Raw genomic sequence first — 27,476 nt, forward strand, 5'->3', positions numbered from 1 at the left:
CTAGGGAAGCTGTAAGAAAGACTACCCACACAGCCACTGGTCCATGAGATTATGCAGGACTGCATACTTTGAACTTTTCTGAGATTTACTTTAATTTAAAGAAAACTGAACACAAAGATGTATGCACCATGAACATTGTACAAAACAAAACATCTGTGAACTACAGAGCTAGGGAATAAAAAAGGCAGTTCAGAAAGGCAGCCATGAAAGAAGAAAATATGTCCATGAATGACAAAATTAGTACTTTAAATGTCCAAAGCTCGTAGTGACTCTAAAAAAAGGTTTTTAGTTGACAAGATCTTTAATTTTCCCCCAAAAGATCTCAAGGGATTTTCAGATCCTCACTCCCTTCAAATCTACAAAGGTCCCCAGCCTCAGAGCAATGCCAAATATTCTTGAGGTCTGCTCCCTTCTTCCCCATTCCCAGCATCATCATGTGTGTGGGAGGAACTGAGTTGTTCGTATCCTGCTCATTGCATAAGTATAGCAGAAGCCAACTGGGAGTTCTATTCCCAAATATGCTCATTGTACAATGCTCAGTTCCTAGAAGGGTGGGTAGAAAAGAGCTCATAGGCAAAGAAGCAGTTTATAGTAGCTGAATGGTGAAAAACTGAAACCCATCTAGATGTTTATATAGACACCCTGTATAAACATATTTTGATTTTCACAGCACTGCTGTGAATGAGACCTGAAGAATTTCTAGCCTAGTGGGAGAACTGGTGTGCACGCTGATACAGTCCACAGTGACTCAGTAAAGGAGGAAGGAAAGTCATCACTAATTTAAACTGAGTGTGTTGGCCAGGCATGGTAGCTCATGTCATAATCCCAGCAATTTGGGAGGCTGAGGTGGATTAATCACCTGAGGTCAGGACTTTGAGACCAGCCTAGCCAACATGGCAAAACCCTCTCTCTACTAAAACTGCAAAAAAAATTAGCCAGGCATGGTGGCACACACTTGTCATCCCAGCTACTCGGGAGGCCGAGGTAGGAGAATTGCATGAAACTGGGAGATGGAGGTTGCAGTGAGCTAAGATCATGCCACTGCACTCCAGCCTGGGTGACAGAGGAAGACTCAAAAAAAAAAAAAAAAAAAAAAAAAGAAAAGAAAAAAACCCAAAAAACAAAACTGAATGCGTGCTGCCAGCTTATAAGGCTGCACAGAATGACTTTTTCCAAACCACGCTAAGTTCAAAGTTTGGGGACCAAAGAATAGTACTGGGTGAGAACAGAATGAAGAAAACTCAGTTGAACAAAAATGCCAAATACAAGAGAAGCTTAATTTTATCCCAGGCTTCTCTTTGCATCAATATGAATGCTAACAGTAAAGGAAATGTCATGGATGGCTTCTGAATTCAGATACCAGTGAAAGTGGAGCTTGAAACAGTTACTCATAAAACCAGAGACAACAATTCTGATGAGGGTAAAAGCCTCCTACAGTAACTTAACCATCTTGCAGTGTTCAATGCAACAACATAAACAACTCATTTATTTGAAGACCTTCAGATAATCACCTTTTACTTTATTTGGCAATCTTAAACATGTTCCAAAAAGAACCATCTTCTCTCCCACTAAAAGAATCAGAGCTAATTCACTACGCCCTATTCACTGCAATTTAGAAGAAACTAGAGACCAAGATATGCTTGAAATAATTAAGTTTGCTCAGAACTAGGGAAAAGAGAATGACCTGTGGCTATTACTTACTAGCTATCTATAATTTTTTTCTCTTTTTAAAAAAATTTTTTTTTGAGACAGAGTCTCTCTTTGTCACCAGGTGCCAGGCTGGAGTGCAGTGGCGCGATCTTGGCTCACTGCAACCTCCACCTCCCAGATTCAAGCAATTCTCCTGCCTCAGCCTCCCAAGTAGCTGGAACTACAGGCACGTGCCACCATGCCCAGCTAATTTTTGTATTTTTTTTTAGTAGAGACGGGGTTTCACCATGTTGGTCAGGATGGTCTTGATCTCTTGACCTCACGATCTGCCTGCCTCGGCCTCCCAAAGTGCTGGGATTATAGGCATGAGCCACCGTGCCCGGCCTCTATCTATAATTTTAATGAGAGATGCTGGGGCAAGGACCTGTGTTGTGGCTATCTGGTAGCCACTACACAGGAAGGCATTAGCCATACCATCCCAATGCCTGATCTTGGTTGCACTGTAAGTGGTAGGAACAACAGATTCTTGATTGTTAGGAGTGCATATGGAGTTATCAAACTAGAGGTCTGCCTGTTCAGCAGGGTAGGCTATGACACCATAGCCCTGAGGTGCTCAGGCCTTCTCCAAGAAAAGCAGCTGTGTTTAGGTGAAAACCCTGGACTCAAAGCAGCAGAGACCACCAACAGTGGAAGGATTCTTAAGGGTTCCTAGTGCTACTCCAGGTCCAGTTTTTAAGTGACCTTGCAGGTCCGTGTTTGTTCTTGTTCTTGTTCACATCCAGCTTTCCTTTCTGACTGATGGTCCAGCTGACTGATAGTGATTTCCGGGTCAACACTAGACACAGAAACAACAGCATACATATACTACTCTACTAGCTTCCATAATTGTGTAATAAATCCTTTATTCTCTATGACTCATAGCATTTCTTTTTCTCTGATTGATATAAAAATTGCTACTAGAAGTGGTCCTAGAAAAAACAGAACCTTAAAGATGGGTTTGCTGAATTGGTTCTGTATTTGGAATTAGTTCTTTTATTTGATTAGATTTAAAGGCATTTTAACTAATTGGATGAGGCCAACCCAGATTAGCCAAGATAAACTTTCTTACTTAAAATCAATAGATTGTTGATATTAATTACGTAAAAAAATACCTTCATAGCAAAAACTTAGTGTTTGATAGAATAAATGGGTACTACAGACTAGCAAAATTGATATATAAAACTAACCATTACATAGACTAATGAAAGCCACATATCTAATAAGTAACACAGGAGTCAGCAAAGCATTCCTAGGCAGAATCACACTGCTGTTCACCCTCACCCATCTCAACCCAGCATGCCAGAACCTGCTGAGATCTAAAAGCCTCTCACTCCCAAGAGGTGCTCAAGAAAGCAATCTGCACAACACCACTGACAAGAAGCTCCTACTCGAAGACAAACCCAAGAAAGAGAGTTATATCTCTCAAGTTATCCCTCTAAGCTGCCTGGCCCATACAACACCAGGTGAGAACTGACATAAATTTGCACTCCACTCTAGTCTCCCTGGTCTAGCCTATGACTTTCCAGCAGGTCATGCCCATCATGAGGCAGAGTCTATTTTCTCATGTTATGAATCTTGGCTGGCCTTGTGACAGCGTTGACCAGAATTCTCCCAAGTACACCAAGCAATATTCCTACTGTCTTCAGGCCCGGTTCCAAGCTGGTTGTGTAGGAGATGGTCACGGCAAAGGTTCAGTGAAGGATCACTCAGGAGTTAATGCTTCAAAGCTTGGCTTCAGGTTCTGCATGGCTAGAGTTATACTAAATTTAAAAGATTTTTTTGGTTTTGTTTTTTTTTTTTTTGAGACGGAGTTTCACTCTTGTTGCTCAGCTTGGTGTGCAGTCGTGCAATCTAGGCTCACTGCAACCTCAGTCTCCCAGGTTCAAGCGATTCTCCTGCCTCAGCCTTCCAAGTAGCTGGGATTACAATCCTGCACCAGCACACCTGGCTAATTTTTTGTATGTAGTAGAGACGGGGGTTCACCATGTTGGTCAGGCTGGTCTTGAACTCCTAACCTCAGGTGATCTACCCCACTCGGCCTCCCAAAATGCTGGGATTATAGGCGTGAGCCACTGCACCCGGCAAGGTTTTCACAGTAAGAGTGAAACTCTGTCTCAAAAACAAAAAAACAAAAAACAAAACAAACAAAAAACAACCTTGCGGCTGGGCACGGTGGCTGGCTCATGCCTGTGATCCCAGCACTTTGGGAGGCTGAGGCAGGCAGATCATGATGTCAAGAGATGGAGACCATCCTGGCCAACATGGTGAAACCCTGTCTCTACTAAAAATACAAAAATTAGCTGGCATGGTGATACGTGCCTGTAATCCTAGCTACTCAGGAGGCTGAGGCAGGAGAATCACTTGAACCCAGGAGCCACAGGTAGCAGGGAGCCGAGACTGTGCCACCATACTCCAGCCTGGGTTACAGAGTGAGACTCTGTCTCAATCAATCAATCAAAATACAAAAATTAGTTGGGCATGGTGGCATGTGCCTGTAGTACCAGCTACTCAGGAGGCTGAGGCAGGAAAATTGCTTGAACCTGGAGGCAGAGGTTGCAGTGAGCTATGATGGTGCCACTGCTCTCCAGCCTGGTGACAGAGTGAGACTTGTCTCAAAAAAACAAAAAAACCAAACCTTGCTCAGACATTCCCCATCCTTGAAGTTCAACAGCTGGGTAAATAACTTTCTCCTGAGTACCAGGTATATGCAAGACACTAAGTTGACATCTATATATTAATGCTTACAAATTTATATCTGAAGCATAGTCCTATCCTCTTAGTACCAAGTCTATACATGACTTCCTCTTTACAGCTTTTCCTGGATCCCTAAATGAACTTTGGATCTCACTGCCACAAACCTAGGGCTCCGTATCTCATTATTCTGTTGCTCAAACCTGAAATCTGAGTCATTTTTCACACCACTCCACCTCTCAACCCCAAGGTTCAAAAAGGAAGTCCTCAGATTTTACCTGCTAAATCCTTCTCTAATTTATCTACTTTTCTCCAACTCCACTGTCAATACCCTAGTCCAAATTACCATCACTTCTTACCTGGATTACTATAATACCTTTCCTTACTTGGTCTCTCTGCATCCTCTCTTACCTAACTCCAATCCCTTCTCCATATTACATCCAAAGTTATCTTTTGAAAGCAAATTTGATCGTGTCATTCCCTGCTTAGAATGTTTTGGTAGTTGGAACTACAGTAGTTTGTTTTAAAAATGGACATCATTATTCCCCTCTCTGTACCCACATCCTTTTGTAAAGTGACTTTGTATCTCTTCCCATCATGAGGTAGAGTCTATTTTGCCATCTCATGATTCGGGGCTGGGCTTGTGACTGCTTTGATCAGAAGAATGTGGTGCAAATAATGCTGTTCCAGGCCTTTCTCCAATACACAAGATTAAGAGGTCTCTGCTCTGCCCATAATGACTCTGCTGCCAGAGCACATTCAAACACAAGATGATACTTTGGCTCCATTAATGTCCTCTTCCAACAAATTTATTGGGATCCTATTACATGTCAGGCCATATATTAGACCTTAGGTCTACAAAGACAAAATACAACCACTATCCTCATGTAACTTATAATCCAGAGCAATAGAGGGTTATAGATGTTACCACAGAACTCTCTTCAATATATAAGGGAGCACAAAGGAAGCACAGTTCTGCCTATGACAGGAAAGATTAGAAAAGGCTTCACAGAAAAATGGTATTTGAGCTGTCTTGAAAGAAAAATGGGTATTTGGCCAGGGAGAGAAGCGTAACTTTGGCTGAAGGAGTACCAGGAATGGTGAAAGTAAAAGGACAAAGGCATTAAAAGGAATGCAGAAGCTAAGAAAATCATAAGCAACTCTCCATAGTTACTGACAGAATGTTGAGAACGGGATTGTGTTAGAGAAAGATGAGATATAAGGCTGGAAGGGTAAGCATGGTTAGATAACTGAGGGCTTTAGGAATTTGTGCTTTATTCTATAAGCAATGTACTTATAGGTTTGGGGTAAAGAGACAGTAGAGAGCAAAGTTGAAAATTCTGAAGAGTGTTGAAAAAACTAATGGAGAAAGGTTCCAGGAGTGGCAGAGGAAAAGGAGTAAAAGGCAAATTAAGGGACTGGTCCCAAACTTCTTTTAATGCTGGAGGGAAGGAATTGAAGGTGGGTCTGAATAAAGACAAAGTCATGGATAGGGGTAGCTGGGGAAATTAGCAGGGTCATATTTTGGCAGGAGAGTGGTGATAGTAGAGAACAGCATCTGAGAGGAGTGGAAAGTTGGTCCAGGACAAATGTAAGAATGCAGAGTAATTCTGAGGGTTCAGCTAAGATAGGAGCCATGAATTTATAGGGTTGCCAATTTGAAACCATGCATAATATTTCTCCTGAAGACTCTGGACATGGAGAGAAATGCCTGAAGGCGCAGGATCTAGATTGGATGAAGAAGGAAATGTGCAGGAGAAAGGGGCACGGGGAGAGAAAAGAGAGATGGTAGGAGTCGTAGTAGTAAGGGTCTAGAAAGATATGAGATTGAAATGAAGGGAACAGGATTCTGGGTAAAGATGACAGACTGAAATAAAGGGAACAGGATTCTGGGTAAAGATGGGTTAACATCCTCCTTCTGCAAACTCATTAAAGTGTCAGCATGAAATTTTTTTTTTTTTTTTTAAGAAATAAATCTACAAGAACAAAGACCACAAGAAGAGCAAGAAGAGACAACAAAATTTTGGAAGCTGGAAAACAGAAGGATGGTAGTGGTAACAGACTTAGCATATTCAAGAAAGCGTAATCCTAAACCAGCTATAAGGAAAGCTAAGAAGCAACTTGATTTGTATCTCAGGAGCCCTAAAATGATCAGGAATTGGCAGCACAGCTTTTACCCACCCAGGCAGGAGATTGGAAGATTTCTCTCTGAAGTCTATATAGCCAGTTCCAAAGAAAAGACTTAATGTTATTAACATGGGTTCTCTTATAGCCTTATCATTTTATAGAAGTAAATTAAAAGTACAGAAGAGTAAGAATACACTGGACAAGACACCTTAGAAAAGGTTTGTGATCCTAACTTCCACAAGTCCTTCTGCCCTTCTGGACTCACGCCCACCCCAAACTGCAAATTAGAGAGGCATTTTGGGAATTAGGTCTGGCTAGCAGCAGTGAAGTACTAATTTACATGAATAGTATCTCAAGACTTCCACACCACTGGGAAAATAATCAAGGGTTTAAACCATTTCTCATCATCTGTAGTCCCAGACATACAGATCTGGCCAGGATCTTTGAGGTCTTGACTGAAGTCCTTGACTCCCCAGATATAAATGTCTAAACCTTCCAAGATGACCTTGTGAACATTTTATTCCATTTTAAAGATATCCTTTAGGAGCTTGTTTTAATATTTTCATTACTCTTCCAGTAAAAAAGCTTGACAACTATTCAAAAGAAAACAATATAACATTGGGGAAAAGCTACATGATTTTCTTATTAAATATTTGGCACGAATGTCTTTTATTTATGAACTATTAAAAACACATGTCTGTCAGAAATAAAGCAGAAATTTTAGATCTGGAGTGGGAGGTTCTTTAAGGACCAACTAAGCCAATTTCAGCTGGGGAAACTGAGGTTTAGAGAAATAAAGTTATTTGCTCAAGGTTATACAGTTGGTCTCGAGACTAGATTGCAAATTCTCCATACCTGAATTTTCAGTTACAAGCTCTCTCTATCAATAACATTCTTTCTGACTACATGTAATGCCTCTCCAAGTAAGAAATACATCAATCAGACATGAAAGAAAGGTGTTGTGCTTTGTTTAAATCCAATGAGGTAGTAAGAATCTGGGCCCTTTGGAGTAAAGTTACTAGTACTGACTGATGACCAATACCTTGCTGGGGAGACTGCCTGTGTACTTGACCATATTCTAACAGGTGTCTTTGAAATTAAGAAAACATTTTATCCCCCCCTTTTAAAAAAGAGAAATGGGGTCTTGCTATGTTACCCAGGCTGGCCTCAAACTTCTGGGTTCAAGCAATCCTCCCAGCTCAGCCTCCCAAAGTGCTGGGATTACAGGTGCGAGCCACCACATGCAGCCTCTTTCTCAGAAAGAGAGAAAACTGATGGAATGTACATTCCATTACTGTCCTTCTCTTTCTCTCTTTTTAAATTTTTATTTTCATAGGTTTTGGGGGAACAGGTGGTATCTGGTTACATGAGTTCTTTATTGGTAATTTGTGAGATTTTGGTGCACCCATCTCCTGAGCAGTATACACTGAACCCAATTTACAAAAGTTAAAAAAACTTTATAAGAAGTTTCTGATTCTCCTATATACATGAAGGCTTTATCCAAGATAACTGGTGTTTGCCCAGTAGAAACTAGCTTCCATCTTTGGAAATTCAGCTTTTTAAAAAAGATAAGAGGAAGTACTGTATTCTCATAATCAAAAAGTGCTTGAAAATCTGAATCGAATTAGCTTTTAACCAGCATCCCACTGAGGCAGGAGGAGCACAACACCCCAGAGGGTCATAGGAATGGGAAAACATTTTTATGCATATTTATTCAGCCAGGTACCCTATTATATATAACTACACACCAAAGATCCTGAATCACTGGGGTGTGGGTTACAAATCAGAAGAACGAGAAAAAAATCTGCCAACAACTGAAAATGCAATCTAGTCTTAGGAAACTGATAAAAGATCTGGTCTCAATGACCCCAGTGCTTATTCAAGGCCCTGAGCTTGACATCTATGAAGGAAAAAAAACACATCCACCTGCACTTCATTATCACTTCACCTCTGACTATGTCCATCTTCTTTGCTTCCATTATGCCCAAGCCTGCTCTTGCTGTCAAATATAATTACAATTTAGGCATTTACTAACATTCCATTGTATGGAGCCATAAACTAGTTCCCAGGGAGGTTAAAAAGAAACCAGAAGCCAGGCGGGCATGGTGGCTCACGCCTATAATCCCAGCACTTTGGGGGGCCCAGGTGGGTCTTGGCAGGCTCACTGCCACGTCCACCTCCTGGGTGCAAGCAATTCTCCCATGAGTAGCTGGGACTACAGGTGCTTGCCTGGCATGGTGGTTCACTCCTGTAATCCCAACACTTTGGGATCACTTGAGCCCAGGGATTTGAGATCAGCCTGGGCAATATAATGAGACTTCATCTCTACAAAAAATTTTTTAAAAATTAGCCAAGTGTGGTGGTGCATACCTGTAATTATAGCTACTCAGGAGGCTGAGGTAGGAGGATCACTTGAGCCCAGGAGGCAGAGATGCAGTGAGCCGAAATCATGCCACTATATACCAGCCTTGAGACACAGCAAGAATCTCAAAAAAAAAAAGGCGGCTCAGGGCTCATATGTCATATTCTTGAATGTTTTCATGCTTGAGAATGTCTTCCTATTGCTTTTATATTTGAATGAAATTTTCATTGTTTATAATATTCTTTTTTTATTTCTGGTTATCTGCCCATCTGCATACTCAGTTTATAATATTCTTGAGTTCCATTTTCCTTCCTTGAAAAGTCTGTGGACAGGACATTGTTCCTCTTGTATTGAATGTTGGGAATAACTCAGAGGTAAGCCTAATTTTTCCTTCCATGTAAAAGATTTGCTTTTTGCCTCTGGATACTTGAAGAATTCTTTCTTTGTCCCCAAAGCTTAATAAGCACATTAGAATATATCCGTCCAAATTATCTTAGAACATACCATACTTTTAAAATCTGCAGATTTTACTTGATTCAGAAAATTTTATTGTATTATATCTTGTTCTTATTTTAAAAAATTAAAATTGAAGTTATATGTGCACATAAAGAGGCAAGTAGTTTCTCAAGGCTTTTCATGAAAAAAATGGAATCATCTATTCCCTCTCTTGCCCATTTTCTGTTCCCCAGATAGGGCCATTTTCAACTGTTTCACCAGATCCACTTAGTATTTATTTCCACCAATAATACTCCTAAAAAAATTTTTTTTTGAGATGGAATCTCGCTCTGTCACCCAGGGTGGAATGCAGTGCAGTGGCATGATCTTGGCTCACTGCAACCTCCGCCTCCCAAGTTTAAGCAATTCTTCTGCCTGTAGTCCCTAGTAGCTGGGACTACAAGTGTCCGCCACCATGCTCAAATAATTTTTGTTTTTTTGTTTTTTTAGATGGAGTCTCACTCTGTTGCCAGTCTGGAGTGCAGTGGTGATCTCCGCTCACTGCAACTTCTGCTTCCCAGGTTCAAGCAATTCTCCTGCCCCAGCCTCCCGAGTAGCTGGGATTACAGGCAGCCACCACTGTGCCCAGCTAATTTTTGTATTTTTAGTGAAGACGGGGTTTCACCATGTTGGCCAGGATGGTCCTGATCTCTTGACTTCGTGATCTGCCCATCTTGGCCTCCCAAAGTGCCGGTAGTACAGGCATGAGCCTCCACACCCAGCAATAGCATTCTTTTTTTTTTTTTTCAGATGGAGTTTCACTCTTGTTGCCCATGCTTGAATGCAATGGTGCCATCTCGGCTCCCTGTAACCTCTGCCTCCCGAGTTCAAGCGATTCTCCTGCCTCAGCCTCCCGAGTAGCTGGGATTACAGGCACGCTCCACCATGCCCAGCTAATTTTTGTATTTTAGTAAAAAACGGGGTTTTACCATGTTAGCAAGGCTGGTCTTGATCTCCTGACCTCAGGTGATTTGCCCGCCTCAGCCTCCCAAAGTGCTGGGATTACAGGCACAAGCCACCATGCCTGGTCAATAGCATTCTTATATTGGCATTTCTTGGGTTTTCCATTTCAGGAATAATCTGATTTTCCATTGTGGAAAACAGAATTTAACTTATTTTCTTCATCAACCCTGCTTCCATCATCTATACCCATATTTCCTTATGCCTTTTACCTTCCCAATAATTGTTATATTATTTTTGTCAGCTCAATAACCAATGCTTAAGTTATTATGACTTCAGCTCTATGTATTAGCTATTAACTATGGAAGAGGACAATTTCACTCTTTTTTTCCCCCTCATGCTTCCAACATATTAACCTCCTCTCATCATTCCAAAGTAATTAAATCATAATTTGGGTTACACTGAATCAGTGATTGCATTATTGGTTGTATTTAAGTATTAGTTACAGGCTGGGCGTGGTGGCTCTTGGCTGTAATCCCAGCACTTTGGGAGGCTGAGGTGGGCAGATCACTTGAGATCAGGAGTTTGAAACCAGCCTGGCCAATATGGTAAAACCCCGTCTCTACTGAAAATACAAAAAAATTAACCAGGTGTGGTGGCGTATGCCTGTAATCCCAGCTACTCGGGAGGTTGAGGCAGGAGAATCACTTGAAACCAGGGGTTGTAGTGAGCTGAGATCATGCCACTGTACTCCAGCCTGGGTGGCAGAGTGAGACTCCATCTAAAAAAAAAAATATATATATATGTTATTCACAGCTGAACCACACAGTCACGAATAATTTTTTCACCTGCACATTTTTGTGGTTTGCTTTAATAATTCTTATTTCTTAGTTTTCTAGGTGCTTATCAATAATTCAACTCCAAACTAACTACTAAGAGCTCCACATCATCTCAAAATGTTGAAACACACACACAATTGGCTGTGTCCCCACCCCCCCAAAGAAATGTGGAAACACATCAAATATTGTGTCATTTTCATCAGAAGAAATATGATCATCTTGAAGAAATCATTCCCAAGTTTTCTGACCTATTCCAGTCTGATCTAGTTGCCATTTTTACTGGGTATACATGTGTTATCCTTGAATCTCCCTTTATTATCATCCTGAGGATTCATTTTATCTTAATTGAATGTCCTTTTTCTTTCTTTCTTTCTTTTTTTTTGAGACAGTCTCCCCCTGTTGCCCAGGCTGGAGTGCAGTGATGCGATCTCTGCTCACTGCAACCTCCGCCTCCGAGGTTCAAGAGTGAATGCCCTTTTTCTTATATCTTGTGTCTTCCTCTTTCTTAGTTTATGCTAAGGTTTCAGTGTTACATAAACTCTAGTAGCTTTCCTTTTTTTAATTTAATTTTTAATTTTTGTGGGTACATGCTAGGTATATGTATTGATGAGTTACATGAGATATTTTGATACAGGCATGTGATATGTAATAATCGGATCAGGTTAAATGGAGGTATTACCTTAAGCATTTATCCTTTGTGTCACAAACAATCCAATTATACTCTTTTAGTTATTTTAAAATGTACAATTAAGTTATTTTTGACTTTGTTACCCAGTTATGCTAGCAAATATTAGGTTTTACTCATTCTTTCTAACTAAATTTTTGTACCCATTGACCATTCCCCACTCCTCCCAATCCCACACCCTATACCCTTCCCAGCCTTTGGTAACCATCCTTCTACTCTCTATCTCAGTGAGTTCCACTGATTTTTAGCTCCCACAAGTAAGTAAGTGAAAACATGCAGTTTGCCTTTCTGTGCCTGGCTTATTTCACTTAACATGACCTCCAGTTCCATCCATGTTGTTAGCAAATGACAGAATCTCATTGTTTATGTCTGAATAGTATACAATTGTGTATATGTACCACATTTTCTTTATCCATTCATCTGTTGATGGACACTTAGCTTGCTTCCAAATCTTGGCTACTGTGAACAGTGCTGCAATAAGCATGGGAACACAAATATCTCTTCAATATACTGATTTCCTTTCTTGTGGGTATATACCTAGGAGTAGGATTGCTGGATTGTATAGTAGCCCTATTTTTAGTTTTTTGAGGAACCTCCAAACTGTTCTCCATAGTGGCTGTATTAATTTACATTCCCTTTGTTCTCACTTCAGACATTCTGCTTCTAAGAAAAAAAAAAAAGAAAGAAAAAATTAAAATAATTTACATTCCCATCAACAGTATATGAGAGTTCCTCTTTCTCTACCACCTTGCCAGCATTTGCTACTACCAAGGCATTTTAACTAAGGTGAGACGACATCTCATTGTTTTTATTTGCATTTCTCTGATATCAGTGATGTTAAGCACCTTTTCATATATCTGCTTGGCATTTATATAATTTCTTTTGAGAAATGTCTACTTAGATTTTTTGCCCACTAAAAAATTAAGATTATTAGATTTTTTCCTATAGAGTTGTTTGAGCTCCTTCAATATTCTGGTTATTAATCCCTTGTCACATAGGTAATTTGCAAATATTTTCTCTCATTCTGTGGGTTGTCTTTTTACTTTATTGATTATGTTGTGTGAAAGCTTTTTAAGTTGATATGATCCCATTTGTCTATTTTTGCTTTGGTTGCCTGTGCTTGTGGGGTATTACTCAAGAAATCTTTGCTCAGATCAATGTCCTGGAGACTTTCCCCAATGTTTTCTTGTAGCAGCTTCATAGTTTGAGGTCTTAGATTTAGATTTTTAACCATTTTGATTTGGTTTTTGTGTATGGCAAGAGACAGGGGTCTAGTTTCATTTTTTTTTTGCATATGGATATCCAGTTTTCCTAGCACCATTTATTGAAGAGATTGTCCTTTCCCCAATGTATATTCCTGGTACCTTTGTCAAAAATGAGTTCACTGAAGATGTATGGATTTATCTTTGGTTTTCTATTCTGTTCCACTGACCTATATGTCTGTGTTTATGCCAGTACCATGCTGTTTTTGTTACTATAGCTCTGTAGTATAATTTGAAGTGATTCTGTAATGTGATAATTATAGGAATGTGATTCCTGTAGTTTTGTTCTTTTTGCTTAGGATAGCTTTGGCTATTCTGGGTCTTTTGTAATTCCATGTAATTGTTTTTTTGAGATGGAGTCTCACTCCATCACCCAGGCTGGACTACAATGGCACAATCTCGACTCACTGCAACTTCCACCTCCCGGCTTCATGAGATTCTCCTGCCTCAGCCTCCCAAGTAGCTGGGATCACAGGCGCCTACCACCATGCCTGGCTAATTTTTATATTTTAAGTAGAGACAGGGTTTCACCACATTGGCCAGGCTGGTCTTGAACTCCTGACCTCAAATGAACCACCCGCCTTGGCCTCCCAAAGTGCTGGGATTTCAGGTGTGAGCCACCACGCCTGGCCAATTTCATATAAATTTCAGGATTGTTTTTTCTATTTCTGTGAAGAATGTCATTGGTATTTTGATAGCGATTGCAAAAATCTGTAGATTGCTTTGAGAAGTATGAACATTGTAACAATATTGATTCTTTCAATCCATGAACGTGGAATATCTTTCCATTTTTTACGTCCTCTTCAACTTCTTACATCAGTATTTTATCATTTTCATTGTAGAGACCTTTTGCTTCTTTGGTTAAGTTAATCCCTAGGTATTTTATTTTATTTGTAGCTATTGTAATGGGATTACTTTCTTGATTTCTTTTTCAGATTTTTCTTTTTTTTTTTTTTTTGAGACTGAGGCTCTCTCTGTTGCCTACCCCATCTTGGCTCACTGCAACCTCCATCTTCCAAGTTCAAGCAATTCTCATGCATCACCCTCCCAAGTAACTGGGACTACAGGCACATGCCACCATACCTAGCTAATTCTTTGCTGTCGACAAATAGAAATGCTACCGATTTTCATATGCTGATTTTGTATCCTGCAACTTTACTGTATTTATCAGTGCTAATAGTTTTTCAGTGGAGTCTTTAGGTTTTTCCAAATTTAAGATTATATCATCTGCAAACACAGATAATTTGACTTCTTCCTTTCCCATTTAGATGCCCTTTATTTCCTTCTCTTGTTTGACTGCTGTAGCTAGGACTTCCAGTACTATGTTCAGTAATAGCAGTGAAAATGTGCATCCTTGTCTAGTAGCTTTCTGAAAACAGATACACGGAAAGCAAATGTCTAAAAAGTTCTCATTCTACTCTCATATTTGACTGATAGTTTGATTAGATAGAATTAGGAACATTAAAGGCATTGTTTATAGTTTCCAGTGTTGCTGTTAGGAAGTTCAAAACTGTTTTAATTCCTTTGTATATGATATCCTCTCTCTTCTCCGGAAGCTTGTAAGATCTTGTTACCAGTTATAAAATTTCACAATGATAACCTTGGTATGTTTCTTTTCATCCATTTTACTGTCATTCTTTCAGTCTAGAAACCCAGCTCCTTTTATCCTCGGAAAATTTAAAAAATCATTTCACTGATGTTTTCTTCCCCCTTCATTTCTCTGTTCTTTCTTTCTAGAACTCCACGTTCTAATTCAGATGTGTTAATTCATTAATTATATTTAATCATTTTTGTATTTCATTTCTATGAGATTCTAATATCTTTATTTTCTTTATTTCCCTCCTTTCCTTCTTCCCTCCCTCCTCTCTCTCTCTCTTTCTTTCATTTTTTGAGACAGGGTCTCACTTTGTCACCCAGCCTGGAGTGCAGCAGTACAACATGGCTAACAGCAGCCTCAACCTGCTGGGATCAAGTGATCCTCCAGCCTCAAAGATTCTAATTTCTTAAACAATTTTCTTTTTTACCTAGATCACTGAGTATCTCAAACCATCCCTGTATGTCAATAATTTGATTTTCAATGGTGTCTATTCTGTTCTTTTGCCATTTTAAAATTTATTAACTCTGTAATTTAATCCTCATTTTTTAGTTCTACAATATCCTCTTTTATTTCATTTTGTTGTTTTATCATCTCATTACTGAACTTTTATTTATTAAATTCATGTTAATAAGCAGTTTTGTGGTTATACAGTTTAATAGTTTTAAGAAAATTTCTTCTATTTCTTGAGTTATGTTTTTTTCAGGATAGGTTCTTTGTCTTTTACAGGACATTTTTTTCTTGCTTTCATTTTGTTTTCTGTAGTATATTTGTACAGCTGACATTCTGACTCTTTTGATCTTGCTCATGCTTGATGTTTTATTTGTTTTGATATAATATAAATGAATTGTTGCCTCTTATCCTTCTGTATCTGAGACCAGCTACCATGTAAGTGCTGGTATAGAGAAACTGGAACTGTTATGCACTGTTGGTGGAGTGTAAAATGGTGAAAATGCTATGGAAATAATATGTAGGTTCCTCAGAAAATTAAACAACATTATAGTTCTCTACCATTTGATCCAGTAATTGCACTTTTGGATATACATCCAAAAGAACTGAAAGCAAAGTATTGAAGAGATGTCTGCATACCCACATTCACTGCAGCACTATTCACAATAGCCAAGAGGAGGCAAAAACCCAAATGTCTTTCAGTGGATAAATAGAATGAAGAAAATGTGGTACATATATACAGTGAAATATTATTCAGCCTTAAAAAAAAAAGGAAATCCAGTTATATGCTACAACATGGACAAATCTTAAGGACATTATGCTAAGTAAAATAAGCCAGTCACAAAAGGACAACTATTGTATACTTTCACTAACATGAGGTATTTAAAGTAGAATCGTGGGTACTAAGGGCTTGTGGAGAGAAGGAAAAGGGGAGCTGTTGCCTGATGAGTATAGAATTTCAGATTTGCAAGATGAAAGTTCTTGAGATCTGTTTCACCACAATGTGAACACATTTAACACTACTGAACTGTTCACTTAAAAATGGCCACTTAGAATGGGCCAGGTGCGGTGGCTCACAACTGTAATCCGAGCACTTTGGGAAGCAAGGCAGGTGGGTCACTTGAGGTCAGGAGTTTGAGACCAGCCTGGCCAACATGGTGAAACTCTGTATCTACTGAAAATACAAAAATTAGCTGGGCATGGTGGCACATACCTATAATCCCAGCTACTCAGGAGGCTGAGGCAGGAAAACCACTTGAACCAGAGGTTGCGGTGAGCCAAGATTGCACCACTGCACTCCAGTCTGGGTGGCAGAGAGAGACTCCGTCTCAAAAAAAAAAAAAAAAAAAAAAAGTTAGAATGGTACATTTTATGCTATGTGTTTTTTTAACCATTTTTTTTTAAAAAAGGGGTTTTTATAACACTTTGGAAAGACAGTCCTGTTCTCCCCACAGCTGCTTTGCCTTTGGCTCTACCTTGGCAAGAAAAGACAGGGAAACAGGCTTACGCAGTGAAGAAAAGCCTTCATCCTGTCTCGTGGGAAAAACACCACATACTTTTGTCAATTTCACACAGTATAATCTAGTTTTCATTCCCTCTTTCCCATCCACTGGGTGGTTTTATTTTGTTTCAAGACAAGGAGAATTGCCAGAAGAAAAAAACCCTAGGGCTTACTTCTGTAGGATGGATCCCTTAATGACCAGTTCTTCATCCAAGTCTGCTTCATTAGCCATGAAGAGCAGCCTCTTTCCTGTGCTGTCCACTCCAATGAAGTCACGCTGCTCCACTGAATCATCCAAAAGAAAAAAAAATCAAATAAAGCCATTTGCCCTGCAAGCATGACTAAGCCAGGGAACAGAATACCTGCTTAGTGCTCTTGGAAGCAATACAGTATTGAAGGGTGGGTGCAGTGGCTCACACCCTGTAATCCCAACACTTTGGGATGCCATCATCCATCAGGAGTTCAAGACCAGCCTGACCAACATGGTGAAACCCCGTCTCTACTAAAAATACAAAAATTAGCCAGGTGTGGTGGCGTGTGCCTGTAGACCCAGCTACTGAGGAGGCTGAGGCAGGAGATTTGCTTGAACCTGGGAGATGGGGCCTGCAGTAAGCCGAGATCGCACCACTGCACTAGAGCCTGGGCGACAGAAAGAGACACCATCTCAAAAAAAAAAAAAATTAAATAAATAAATAAATAAATAAAATTACTTTATTTATTTAGATCACTCCATTTTTTTAAAAAGAATTTTCTGTCTTCTTACTGTGGAAATGGGACTAATATTATTTAAAGTAATCTACATTCAACTAACATTAACTACAGACAGTAGATTCTTTGCTATGTATAAGGCATTTAAAAAAAAGTGGGAGGCCGAGGCGGGTGAATCACGAGGTCAAAAGATTGAGACCACCTTGGCCAACATTGTGAAACCTCGTCTCAACTAAAAATACAAAAAAAAAAAAAAAAAAAAAAAATTAGCTGGGTGTGGCCTGAGCTGGTAGTCCCAGCTACTCGGGAGGCTAAGGCAGGAGAATCGCTTGAACCTGGGAGGCAGAGGCTGAAGTGAGCTGAGATCTTACCACTGCACTCCAGCCCAGTGACAGAGTGAGACTCTGTCTCAAAAAAAAAAAAAAAAAAGTGCATGTTTTATTATATGTGAAGCGTTCTCAGTAGACAATGATCTTACAGGCTGCTATATTATTGATGTTTTCTATGTCATACTTCTCTTCCCCGACTAGATTGTAAACTCTTCAAAGGCAGGCTTCTGATTCTTTTATATTTCCCATAAATCTTGTACAGTGTTACATACTTAATAATATGTGCTATTAATTTCTGTACAGTATCTATAGCTTACAGAAACATTTTCACATAGTGACAAAATAGCATAAGGATTAAAAACAGAACTTCTGGAGCCAGACAGCTCAGCCAATTACTACTTTATGTTAGAGCATGTTACTTAACCTCTCTGTTCCTCAGTTTTGTCTATAAAATGGGGATAATAATAGTGTTTGCCTCACAGGTTTATTATGAAGATTAAATATATTAGTATTTGTAAAGCATTTATAATAGTGTTATTAATTAAAACATTAAATAAAATGTTAAGTTAAAAAAAGTAAACAGGTTGGGCACAGTGGCTCACCCCTATAATCCCAGCACTTTGGGAGGCCCAGGTGGGTAGATCACAAGGTCAAGAGATCGAGACCATCCTGGCCAGTGTGATGAAACCCCATCTCTACTAAAAATACAAAAATTAGCTGGGTGTAGTGGTGCGCCTATAGTCCCAGCTACTTGGGAGGTGAGGCAGGAGAATTGCTTGAATCTGGGAGGCAAAGGCTGCAGTGAGCTGACATCATGCCACTGCACAGAGCAAGACTTCATCTCAAAAAAAAAGTAAACAAAATACATCCTCTAATTCAACTCTCACAACAACCAAATAAAGCAATGCCTCAACACCTCTTTATAAAGGAGAAACAGAAAGTTTAGCTCTAGGAAAAATGAGATCTGTAAAGATGAATTTGCTTCCTACTGACAGACAATGGCTGTTTCACTGTTGGCTAAAGTTGCCTGTATACCTATAACCAAATATATTATTCAATTGTGCGATATGTTTAGCTCAGGTACTTGAAACCATTCAAGATCACCAATTAGATGGTCTCTGATCATCTTATATGCAGTGTTTGAATATAAATGAGGAAAAAATTATAAAAAATTATCTGTTGGGGTTTTTTGTTCAATAACCAAGTGAAATTCAAAAAAGGAAGAGCAAATATTGCCAATCTGAAGCTAAATTTTGCAGAGAATTTTAAATGCCACATAGCAGCTTAGACATATATCAATTTATACATTACATAGAAACTCGAGAATGTAACAAAGTCTGTAAAGGTCTCATTATAAGCCAGCCATTTAAAAAAGAAACACAGAGATGTCACTTTTGGATATAATTTGAAATGCTTACCCTACCCAAGTCCCAAGGCTCACAGAAACCTTGAATCACTGACGTCCTGGGAGCAATAATTCCCAGCCAGCCAATTTTTCAGCTATGTTGTACTTTAGTCACATTTCTCTCCCTCTCAGACCCTCCACCTTGTATTGCTTCTTTGCAGCTATCATAGTAACTGGGACTTCAGAATGTGATACAAATTATAGACACTTGGAAAGGTTTTTTTTCTGTTCTGCTTTAGTAAAATGAATTTCACTTTGGGAGCAGAGTAGTTAACTATAGATTGTCTTCCTATAAAGAAAGACTACACAGCAGCCGGGCGCGGTGGCTCAAGCCTGTAATCCCAGCCTTTGGGAGGCCGAGGCGGGTGGATCACAAGAGATCGAGACCATCCTGGTCAACATGGTGAAACCCTGTCTCCACTAAAAATACAAAAAATTAGCTGGGCACGGTGGCGCGTGCTTGTAATCCCAGCTACTCAGGAGGCTGAGGCAGGAGAATTGCCTGAACCCAGGAGGCGGAGGTTGCGGTGAGCCGAGATTGCGCCATTGCACTCCAGCCTGGGTAACAAGAGCGAAACTCCGTCTCAAAAAAAAAAAAAAAAAAAAAAGAAAGACTACACAAACTTAAAAAAGCAGATAAAACTAAATTTCTATGTAAAAAATCTGTCATATTCAATTATTTATGTTTTTTCCCCTAGTTGATTTTTACTTCTCTGATTCTTCTGTCTTATCTACAGGCATTTGCTTATCCTTTCATTCCTATATTCAACCAATAAATATATTTGTACACCTACCCTATGGCAGGTGCTATATCTAGAGTTGGGAATTCCAACTCATTTTACAAGGCCAGCATGATCCTGATGCCAAAATCAGGCAAGGATATTATGAGAAAGAAAAATTAGGCAAATTTACTCATTAGCAAGTCAAAATAGTATACTGAGTAAATTAAAAAGGGTCACAAACTTGTTGGAGCTCCTCCTATCCAAAGGAAAGGTCAATTCCCTATCCTTTATATCTGGGCTTGCTCAGTAACTAGCTTTGAACCAGCAGAGTGAAGTGACAGTGTGTGTTCTGAGTTTAGGCCTCAAGAGACTTTGTAGCTTCTGGTGTCATTCTTATAACCTGCTGTTGCTACCATGTAAACAAGCCTAGGCTACCCTCTGGATGGTAAGAGACTAGATGAAAAGAAAAATTCAGCTGTCAAGGCTGAGGCTCTATACATATATATATATATATATGTAGGAGGTACAGTCTTGCTCTGTTGCCCAGGCTGAAGTGCAACGGTGTGATCATGGCTCACTGCAACCTACACCTCCTGGGTTCAAGCAATTCTCCTGCCTCAGCCTCCCAAGTAGGCGGGACCACAGGCATGTGCCACCATGCCTGGCTAATTTTTGTATTTTTAGTAGAGATGGGGTTTTGCCATGTTGGCCAGGCTGATCTCAAACTCCTGACCTCAGGTGATCCACCTGACTCCCAAAGTGCTCAGATTACAGGCGTGAGCCACTGGACCCAGACAAGGCTGTAAACATATTAATGAGCTCAGTTATGGGAGACTAAGATAAGAATGATAGTTGCCTCCTGGTATTCACATCCTGTGTATCCCTTCTTTGTGAGTGTGGGCTGGCCTAGTGACTTGCTCCTAACCAACAGAACGTGGCAAAGGTAATAAAATGGTATTTCTATAATTAGGTTATATAAGACTGTGACTTCTTTCTAGAAGAGTCTCTCCCTTGCTGGTTTTGATGAAGTAAGTTTCCATATTGGAAAGGCCTAAGTGATAAAGAAGGGTACCTTCTGGCCAGCAGCATGGTGGAAACTGAGGCTCAGTCCAACAGTCCTTAAGGAAATGAAATTCTCCCAACAACCAAGTAAGCTTAGAACCTAATCCCTTCCCAGTTAAGCCTTCTTCAGATGAGACTCCAGCCCTAGCTGACATCGACAGCCTTCTGAAAGACTCTGGAGGACCCAGCTAAGCGACACCCGGATTCTTGGCCCACAGTGTCGTTTTAAACTGTTAAATGTGTGGCAACTTTTATAAGTAATGAATTGTTAATACACTAACTGATACCACTTGAACAGAGAGGAGCCATCTCAACTACACTTAGGCCAAACTGCCAACCTACAGACTCATAAGCAAGTACATGTTTGTTATTTTAAACCACTAGTGTTTAGAAATGTTTGTTATGGGCCAGGCGCAGTGGCTCAAGCCTGTAATCCCAGCACTTTGGGAAGCCGAGGCGGGTGGATCACGAGGTCAAGAGATTGAGACCATCCTGGTCAACATGGCGAAACCCTATCTCTACTAATACAAAAAATTAGCTGGGCATGGTGGCATGTGCCTGTAATCCTAGCTACTCAGGAGGCTGAGGCAGGAGAATTGCCTGAACCCAGGAGGCGGAGGTTGCGGTGAGCTGAGATTGTGCCATTGCACTCCAGTCTTGGTAACAACTGTGAAACTCCATCTCAAAAAAAAAAAAAAAAAGAAAAAAAAGGAATGTTTGTTATGTAGTAAAAACTAATACAACGTGTGAAAGGACACAAGCCATAACCAAGTTGGGTTTATCCCAGGTATCATTACATCATCAGAGTAAAAGAGAAAAACCATATGACCACTTGAATAGATGCGGAAAAAGCATCTGATAAAATTTATGTACTTAGGCGAAGAAATTCCCAATAAATCAGAAATAGAAAGGAACTTTTTCAATCTGATGACCTATATAATACCTATAAAAATGTATAGTAGGCTGGGCATGGTGGCTCACGCCTATAATCCTAGCATTTTGAGGTGGATCATTTGAGGCTATGGGGTTTGAGACCAGCCTGGCTAACATGGCGAAACACCGTCTCCACCAAAAACACAAAAATTAGCCGAGCATGGTGGTACATGCCTGTAATCCCAACTACTTGGGAGGCTGAGGCAGGAGAATCGCTTGAAACCAGGAAGCAGACGTTGCAGTGAGTCAAGACTGGGCCACTGCACTCTAGCCTGGGTGACAGAGACTGTCTCAAAACAAACAAACACACACCTATAGTAAACATCATTTTAACTGGAAAGATGTTGAAAATATTCCTTTTAAAATCAGGAATGAGAAAAGGGTGCCAACTGGCATCATTTGTACACATAATTTTATTGTAGGTCCTGGCCAGCACAGTTAAGACAATAAAAAGAAAGTAGAAACTTAGACTACTGAGGGGTCTATGGCCATAGCACCCTGAAGGTGTCTGATCTCATCTGATCTATGCAGGGTCAGGCCTAGTTAGTATTTGCATGGGAGTCTGCTTGGGAATACCATGTGATAAAGGTAAGAAAAAAAAAAAAAAAAAAAAGACTACTGTGAGACTTTGGTCAAAGAATACAAAATTTCACTTAGAAAGGAGGAATAAGTTCACAAAGAGACTTAATATAACTGGTGATTAGTTAGTAACAATGTATTGTATTCTTGAAAATTCCTAAGAGAATAGATTTTAAGTATTCTCACTTGAAGAACTTTGGAAACAGATCTTATAAGCCCCCCCTCCCACCCCAAGAAAAAAAGAAGAAAAAAAAGTTTCATGCAAAGAATCAAGAATCAGAATGATGTTAGACTTCTTAATAGAAAAGTTAGAAGAGAGTAAAACAAAGCAAAACAAAAACCTTCAAAATTTTGTGGTGATAGGATTTCCAGAGAAGTTTATATGCAGCCAAAATATCAAACAAGTATGTGGGCAGAATAAAGACATTTTCAGGGATGCAAAAGCTCAAAAACTTACTTCTCATGGGCCAGGTGCCGTGGCTTATGCCTGTAATCCCAGCACTTTGGGAGGCCAAGGTGGGCAGATCACAAGTTCAGGAGATGGAGATCATTGTGGACAACATGGTGAAATCCTGTCTCTACTAAAAATACAAAACTTAGCTGGGTGTGGTGGCGTATACCTGTAGTCCCAGCTACTCGGGAGGCTGAGGCAGGGGTATCGCTTAAACTGGGGAGGCGGAGGTTGCAGAGTGCTGAGATCACTCCACTGCACTCCAGCCTGGTGACAGGAAAAAAAAATTTACTTCTCACAATTTCTATTCTAGGAGGCTTCCAGAGGATATATCCTAGAGAAAATGTGGATATAAAGTAGAAAAAGAAGAAAATAAAGAAAATATGAGGTTCAAGACATGACAGTGAAGGGGGAACCTAAAAAGTAAGAAAGAAGAAAATTGAGGTTCAAGATATGACAGTGACGGGTGAACCTAAAATGACAGCTCTATAGCAGGGCAACTAACTCAGATTAGAAAAGCTTTAGGAGAGGTACCTTGAAGAATTTGAAACTGAGAGAACATCCAGTGTGTTGCAATGTAAGGAGAGGAAATTCACACAGCTTGGGACTTGGGTGGAATTAGTGATAAATACATAGAAAACAAGCAAATTAAAAATCAAGACAATCTTTAGGAAAACCAGAGGAAGAAAGAGAAAAGTAATCATATACTACAAGGCTCAAATGTGAATACTATTTATACAGTCATGATAATGTAAACATGAAACATTCAGTTAATCAACAATACAATATAAACAATTGTATTAGAAAATTGGGCCGAATACAAGTTTGCACACATGTAGTAGGGGCAGAGCATGTGGTAAAATAGAACCAAATCTTTACATTCCATAGTAAGAAGTGAATAGATAATTCTTAAAGCCAAAAAAATTAAGACACAGCAAATGAAAGCATATTTGGAGATATGGAGTTAAATGCCAAAAAATTAGCCAAAAATGTTGAAAGTGGCAATCTCTAAGTGGGGTGAGGATAGACAGGGTGAGGGGCTGCTACTTAGTATAATATACTTAAAATAATTAAATACTCTTTACATTTGGGGCATATTAAACTTTGATAAAGATAAAAACTAAAGTCAAAAAAAGAAATAGAAAATACAGGTTATGGAATCAGAAGGCATGGGTTTGAGTAATGGTTCTTATCACTCACTACTGATGTGATCTTGAGCAACTGTCCACAAAATGCTATTAGAAAATAAATGGGTTAAAAAACAAAACAAAACTTGGCAAATAAGAAAATTATCTGACCTTCTTCTAGATTTTGCCTTGAGAGCAAATCTTGATTATCTTTGTTTCCCATGTAGAATTAACAGAGAATTTATACACAGTATGTCCTAAATTCATTTATTGCATTAAAATTTAATGCACTTCTAAATCAAGAATCTGACTTCATACCAATTACCCTGCCTCCACATAAGTAAATTGTTTACTACCATCTTACCAAATATCATGCCATTAAATAAATTTTCCTATAACTGAATGAGATATTAAATTGATCACTGTATTTTGCATATGCTCCTATTTTTATACTTAGCACATTGTGATTTATGAATCCTAGAATATTTAAATTTACTTCTGGCTGCATATGGTGGTTCACACCTATAATCCCAGCACTTTCGGAAGCTGAGTCAGGGGGATCACATGAGCCCAGGAGTTGAAGGCTGCAGTGAGCTGTGCTTGCACTACTGTATTCTAGCCTGGGTAACACAGCGAGAGTCTGTCTTGAAAAAAACCAAAAACCAAAACTAAAAAAGAAACTTACTTCTGGTCTGGGCACTGTGGCTCACGCCTGTAATCCCAGCCCTTTGGGAGGCCAAGATGGGCAGATCACGTGAGACCAGGAATTCAAGACCAGCCTGGCCAACATGGTGAAACCTATTCTCTACTAAAAAATATACAAACATTAGCCGGGTGTGGTGGTGGTCACCTGTAATCCTAGCTACTCAAGTGACTGAGGCACGACAATCACTTCAACACAGGAGACGGAGGTGGTAGTGAGCTGAGATTGCGCCACTGCCTCCCAGACTGGGTGACAGAGTGAGGCTGCCTCAAAAAAAAAAAAAAAATTTATATTTTGAGTATGTAGGAATTTCAAGTCCCTTCAAATTATTTTTTTTAATGGGGTGGGATTCATAATCTCCTTCTCTGAGAGTTAAAAAAAAAATGGAGTGGGATTTGGAAGACTGAGAAGAGGAAATAGTTGATGCAGAAGCCCAAACAGGATTTTTTGGTGGTACAACTTCAAGAGAAATAAAGAAGGCTGTAGCAAAAGAAATACTGTACAGGCTCAGAACTGCCTGCCAACATCTGTTGGTGCAGAGGGAGCTAAGCCGATTAAGAGGTGACAGCCAAGTTAAGTTTTCACTCTTGGTTCTGAAGTACATTAACATGTACTGATTCTAGTCTGGACCAAGGCCATATAACTCTGAGAACTGAGGAATCTGAGAAATACTACAGTGGATTGGATGGGTTAAATAAAAGTTTCTTAGAACATTTTCTATTTCAAGTATTCCAAGAGACATAGTGGGACTACGGAGACAATAGTCAATAATTTGTGTCACTAAATCATAATAGTATTAAACAATTACATAGAGGAATGCACAGGAAAAAAAGCCCCCTAGTAAACATATTATCTGCAATAAAGCAATACAAATACATTATCTTCTCACTAATAAGAGGAAAGTTTGATGTTTCTAACAAGGGATGAAAAACAAATTATTTTTATATATTATTGCAAGTTTCAGATATATGTGTATATACGGCATCACTGAAATTCTCTTCATATGTATTGTCTTTACTGTTTAATTTTTGTTAATGTAAACAATTACAGATATGAGGCTTTTATAAATTCTTTTTTTTTTGGAGATGGAGTCTCGCTCTGCCGCCCAGGCAGGAGTGCAGTGGCGTGATCTCGGCTCATTGCAACCTCTACCTCTGGGGTTTAAGCGATTCTCCTGCCTCAGCCTCCCTAGTAGCTGGGACTACAGACATGCACCACCACACCCAGCTAATTTTTTTGTATTTTTAATAGAGATGAGGTTTCACCATGTTGGTCAGTCTGGTCTCGAGCTCTGACCTCAAATGATCTCCTCCCAAAGTGCTGGGATTACAGGCATGAGCCATTGTGCCCAGCCTATAAATTCTTTTAAGAACACAGTACCTAATCTAATTTTCCCCAGCAGGTTTCAAGTTTCTTTAAATGCCCTGTGACTGGGGAAGAGTACCATGAACACTTGTTTGTGTACCCTTGAAGGCAGGGATACTGTGGTGTTTTGGGGTTTTTTTTTCTATTTCTATAGTCTTGGTGCCTAGTTCAGGAGTTGGCATAACACATACTCAGCAACTGTGTTAAACTGATCTCTTTACCCTTTCATTCAGTAAGTAGTATCTAGCAATGGGGAGACAATGGCTGAATAATAATGGTATCTACTGCTAAAAAAAAATCAGGAAATGAGGTTTCTCAGAGTTTAGAACCCCATTTCCCTGCACAGTCTTAGCTGGGTTTCTGGGTCTTGCTTACACTTCTAAGTAGTTCATTTTTATCCTGAGAAGTTAGTACCTTCTTTTTTTTTTTTCTTCAAAAGTTGGTACCTTCTAGAAAACTCTAGTAATTTGCCCAAGATCCCACAGTTTGAATCACAAGAAAATTTACATGTGGGTTGGGCACAGTGGCTTACGGCTATAATCCTAGCACTTTGGGAGGCCGGAGGCAGGTGGATCACTTAAGGTCAGGAGTTTAAAACCAGCCTAGCCAACATGGTGAAAACCTGTCTCTACTAAGAATAACATTAAAAAAAAAATTAGTTGGGCCTGGTGGCAGACTCCTGTAATCCCAGCTACTTGGGAGGCTGAGGCAGGAGAATCGCTTGAACCTGTGAGGCAGAGGTTGCAGTGAGCCAAGATCACGCCATTGCATTCCAGCCTGGGTGACAGAGCGAGGCTGTTTTAAAAAAAAAAAAGTTACATGTTACATGTGAGCCTTCCAAAGAGACTTGTCTAGACATTTGTCACTATGAGTTTCCCTTCAAGCTTACAAGCTATTATGGCAAAAATGCAAAGAAAAAAACTAATAGTCTGTGGTTTTTAAAGTACTGCCATTTTACATGAAATAAATATGTGATAAAGAATGTTTACAAAATTATTAAATGAGATTTGTTAAGTTTCAGAACCAAATTACAATAGCAATTACAAATTATTAAGCATCTACTATCTTTCAGGTAATGAACGGGCCACATGCTTTATAAACATGTATTTAATTCTCACAAAAATCCTGAAAGGATTCAGGCTGATTTTACAACAGAAGAAAATGAAATTCATGAAGATCAAGGTAATTTGCCCAAGATCCCACAGCTTTTGAGCACTGAAACCCAGTCTGAACTCTAGACCTTGTGCTCTTAACAATCATGGTATACTACTAGGTATTTAGTTAAAAATCTCAAAATCATTTCTAAACATAAAATTAATAGGCAATGTAGTTAGTATCAGTCTGCTAGATCCATATTGCTAAAAGTATTACAAGCTCATGTACTCTTGTAATACCTACTCAGGATCCAACTACTGCTCATACTATCATCTTTAGGATTTTAAACTGCTGGTGCTCAGGTCCACCTTCACTTACCTGGGGGGCGAGAAGAGCTGCCTT

At 39.5% G+C, this 27,476-nt stretch overlaps 1 protein-coding gene across 3 annotated transcripts in view; it reads right to left on the reverse strand.

Annotated features, from left to right (window-relative positions):
* Positions 1 to 27,476, reverse strand: part of EIF2B3 (eukaryotic translation initiation factor 2B subunit gamma) — a 129,961-nt gene that overhangs the window by 62,027 nt on the left and 40,458 nt on the right. For all 3 annotated transcript variants that reach the window (XM_035251257.3, XM_002750746.6, XM_078331555.1), the window contains exon 5: positions 16,769 to 16,880. In XM_035251257.3, the coding sequence (XP_035107148.1) occupies positions 16,769 to 16,880 (112 nt within the window). The remainder of the gene's footprint in view (positions 1 to 16,768; positions 16,881 to 27,476) is intronic.

This window comes from Callithrix jacchus, chromosome 7, assembly GCF_049354715.1.
Source record: "Callithrix jacchus isolate 240 chromosome 7, calJac240_pri, whole genome shotgun sequence".
Classification (NCBI taxonomy): Eukaryota; Metazoa; Chordata; class Mammalia; order Primates; family Cebidae; genus Callithrix; species Callithrix jacchus.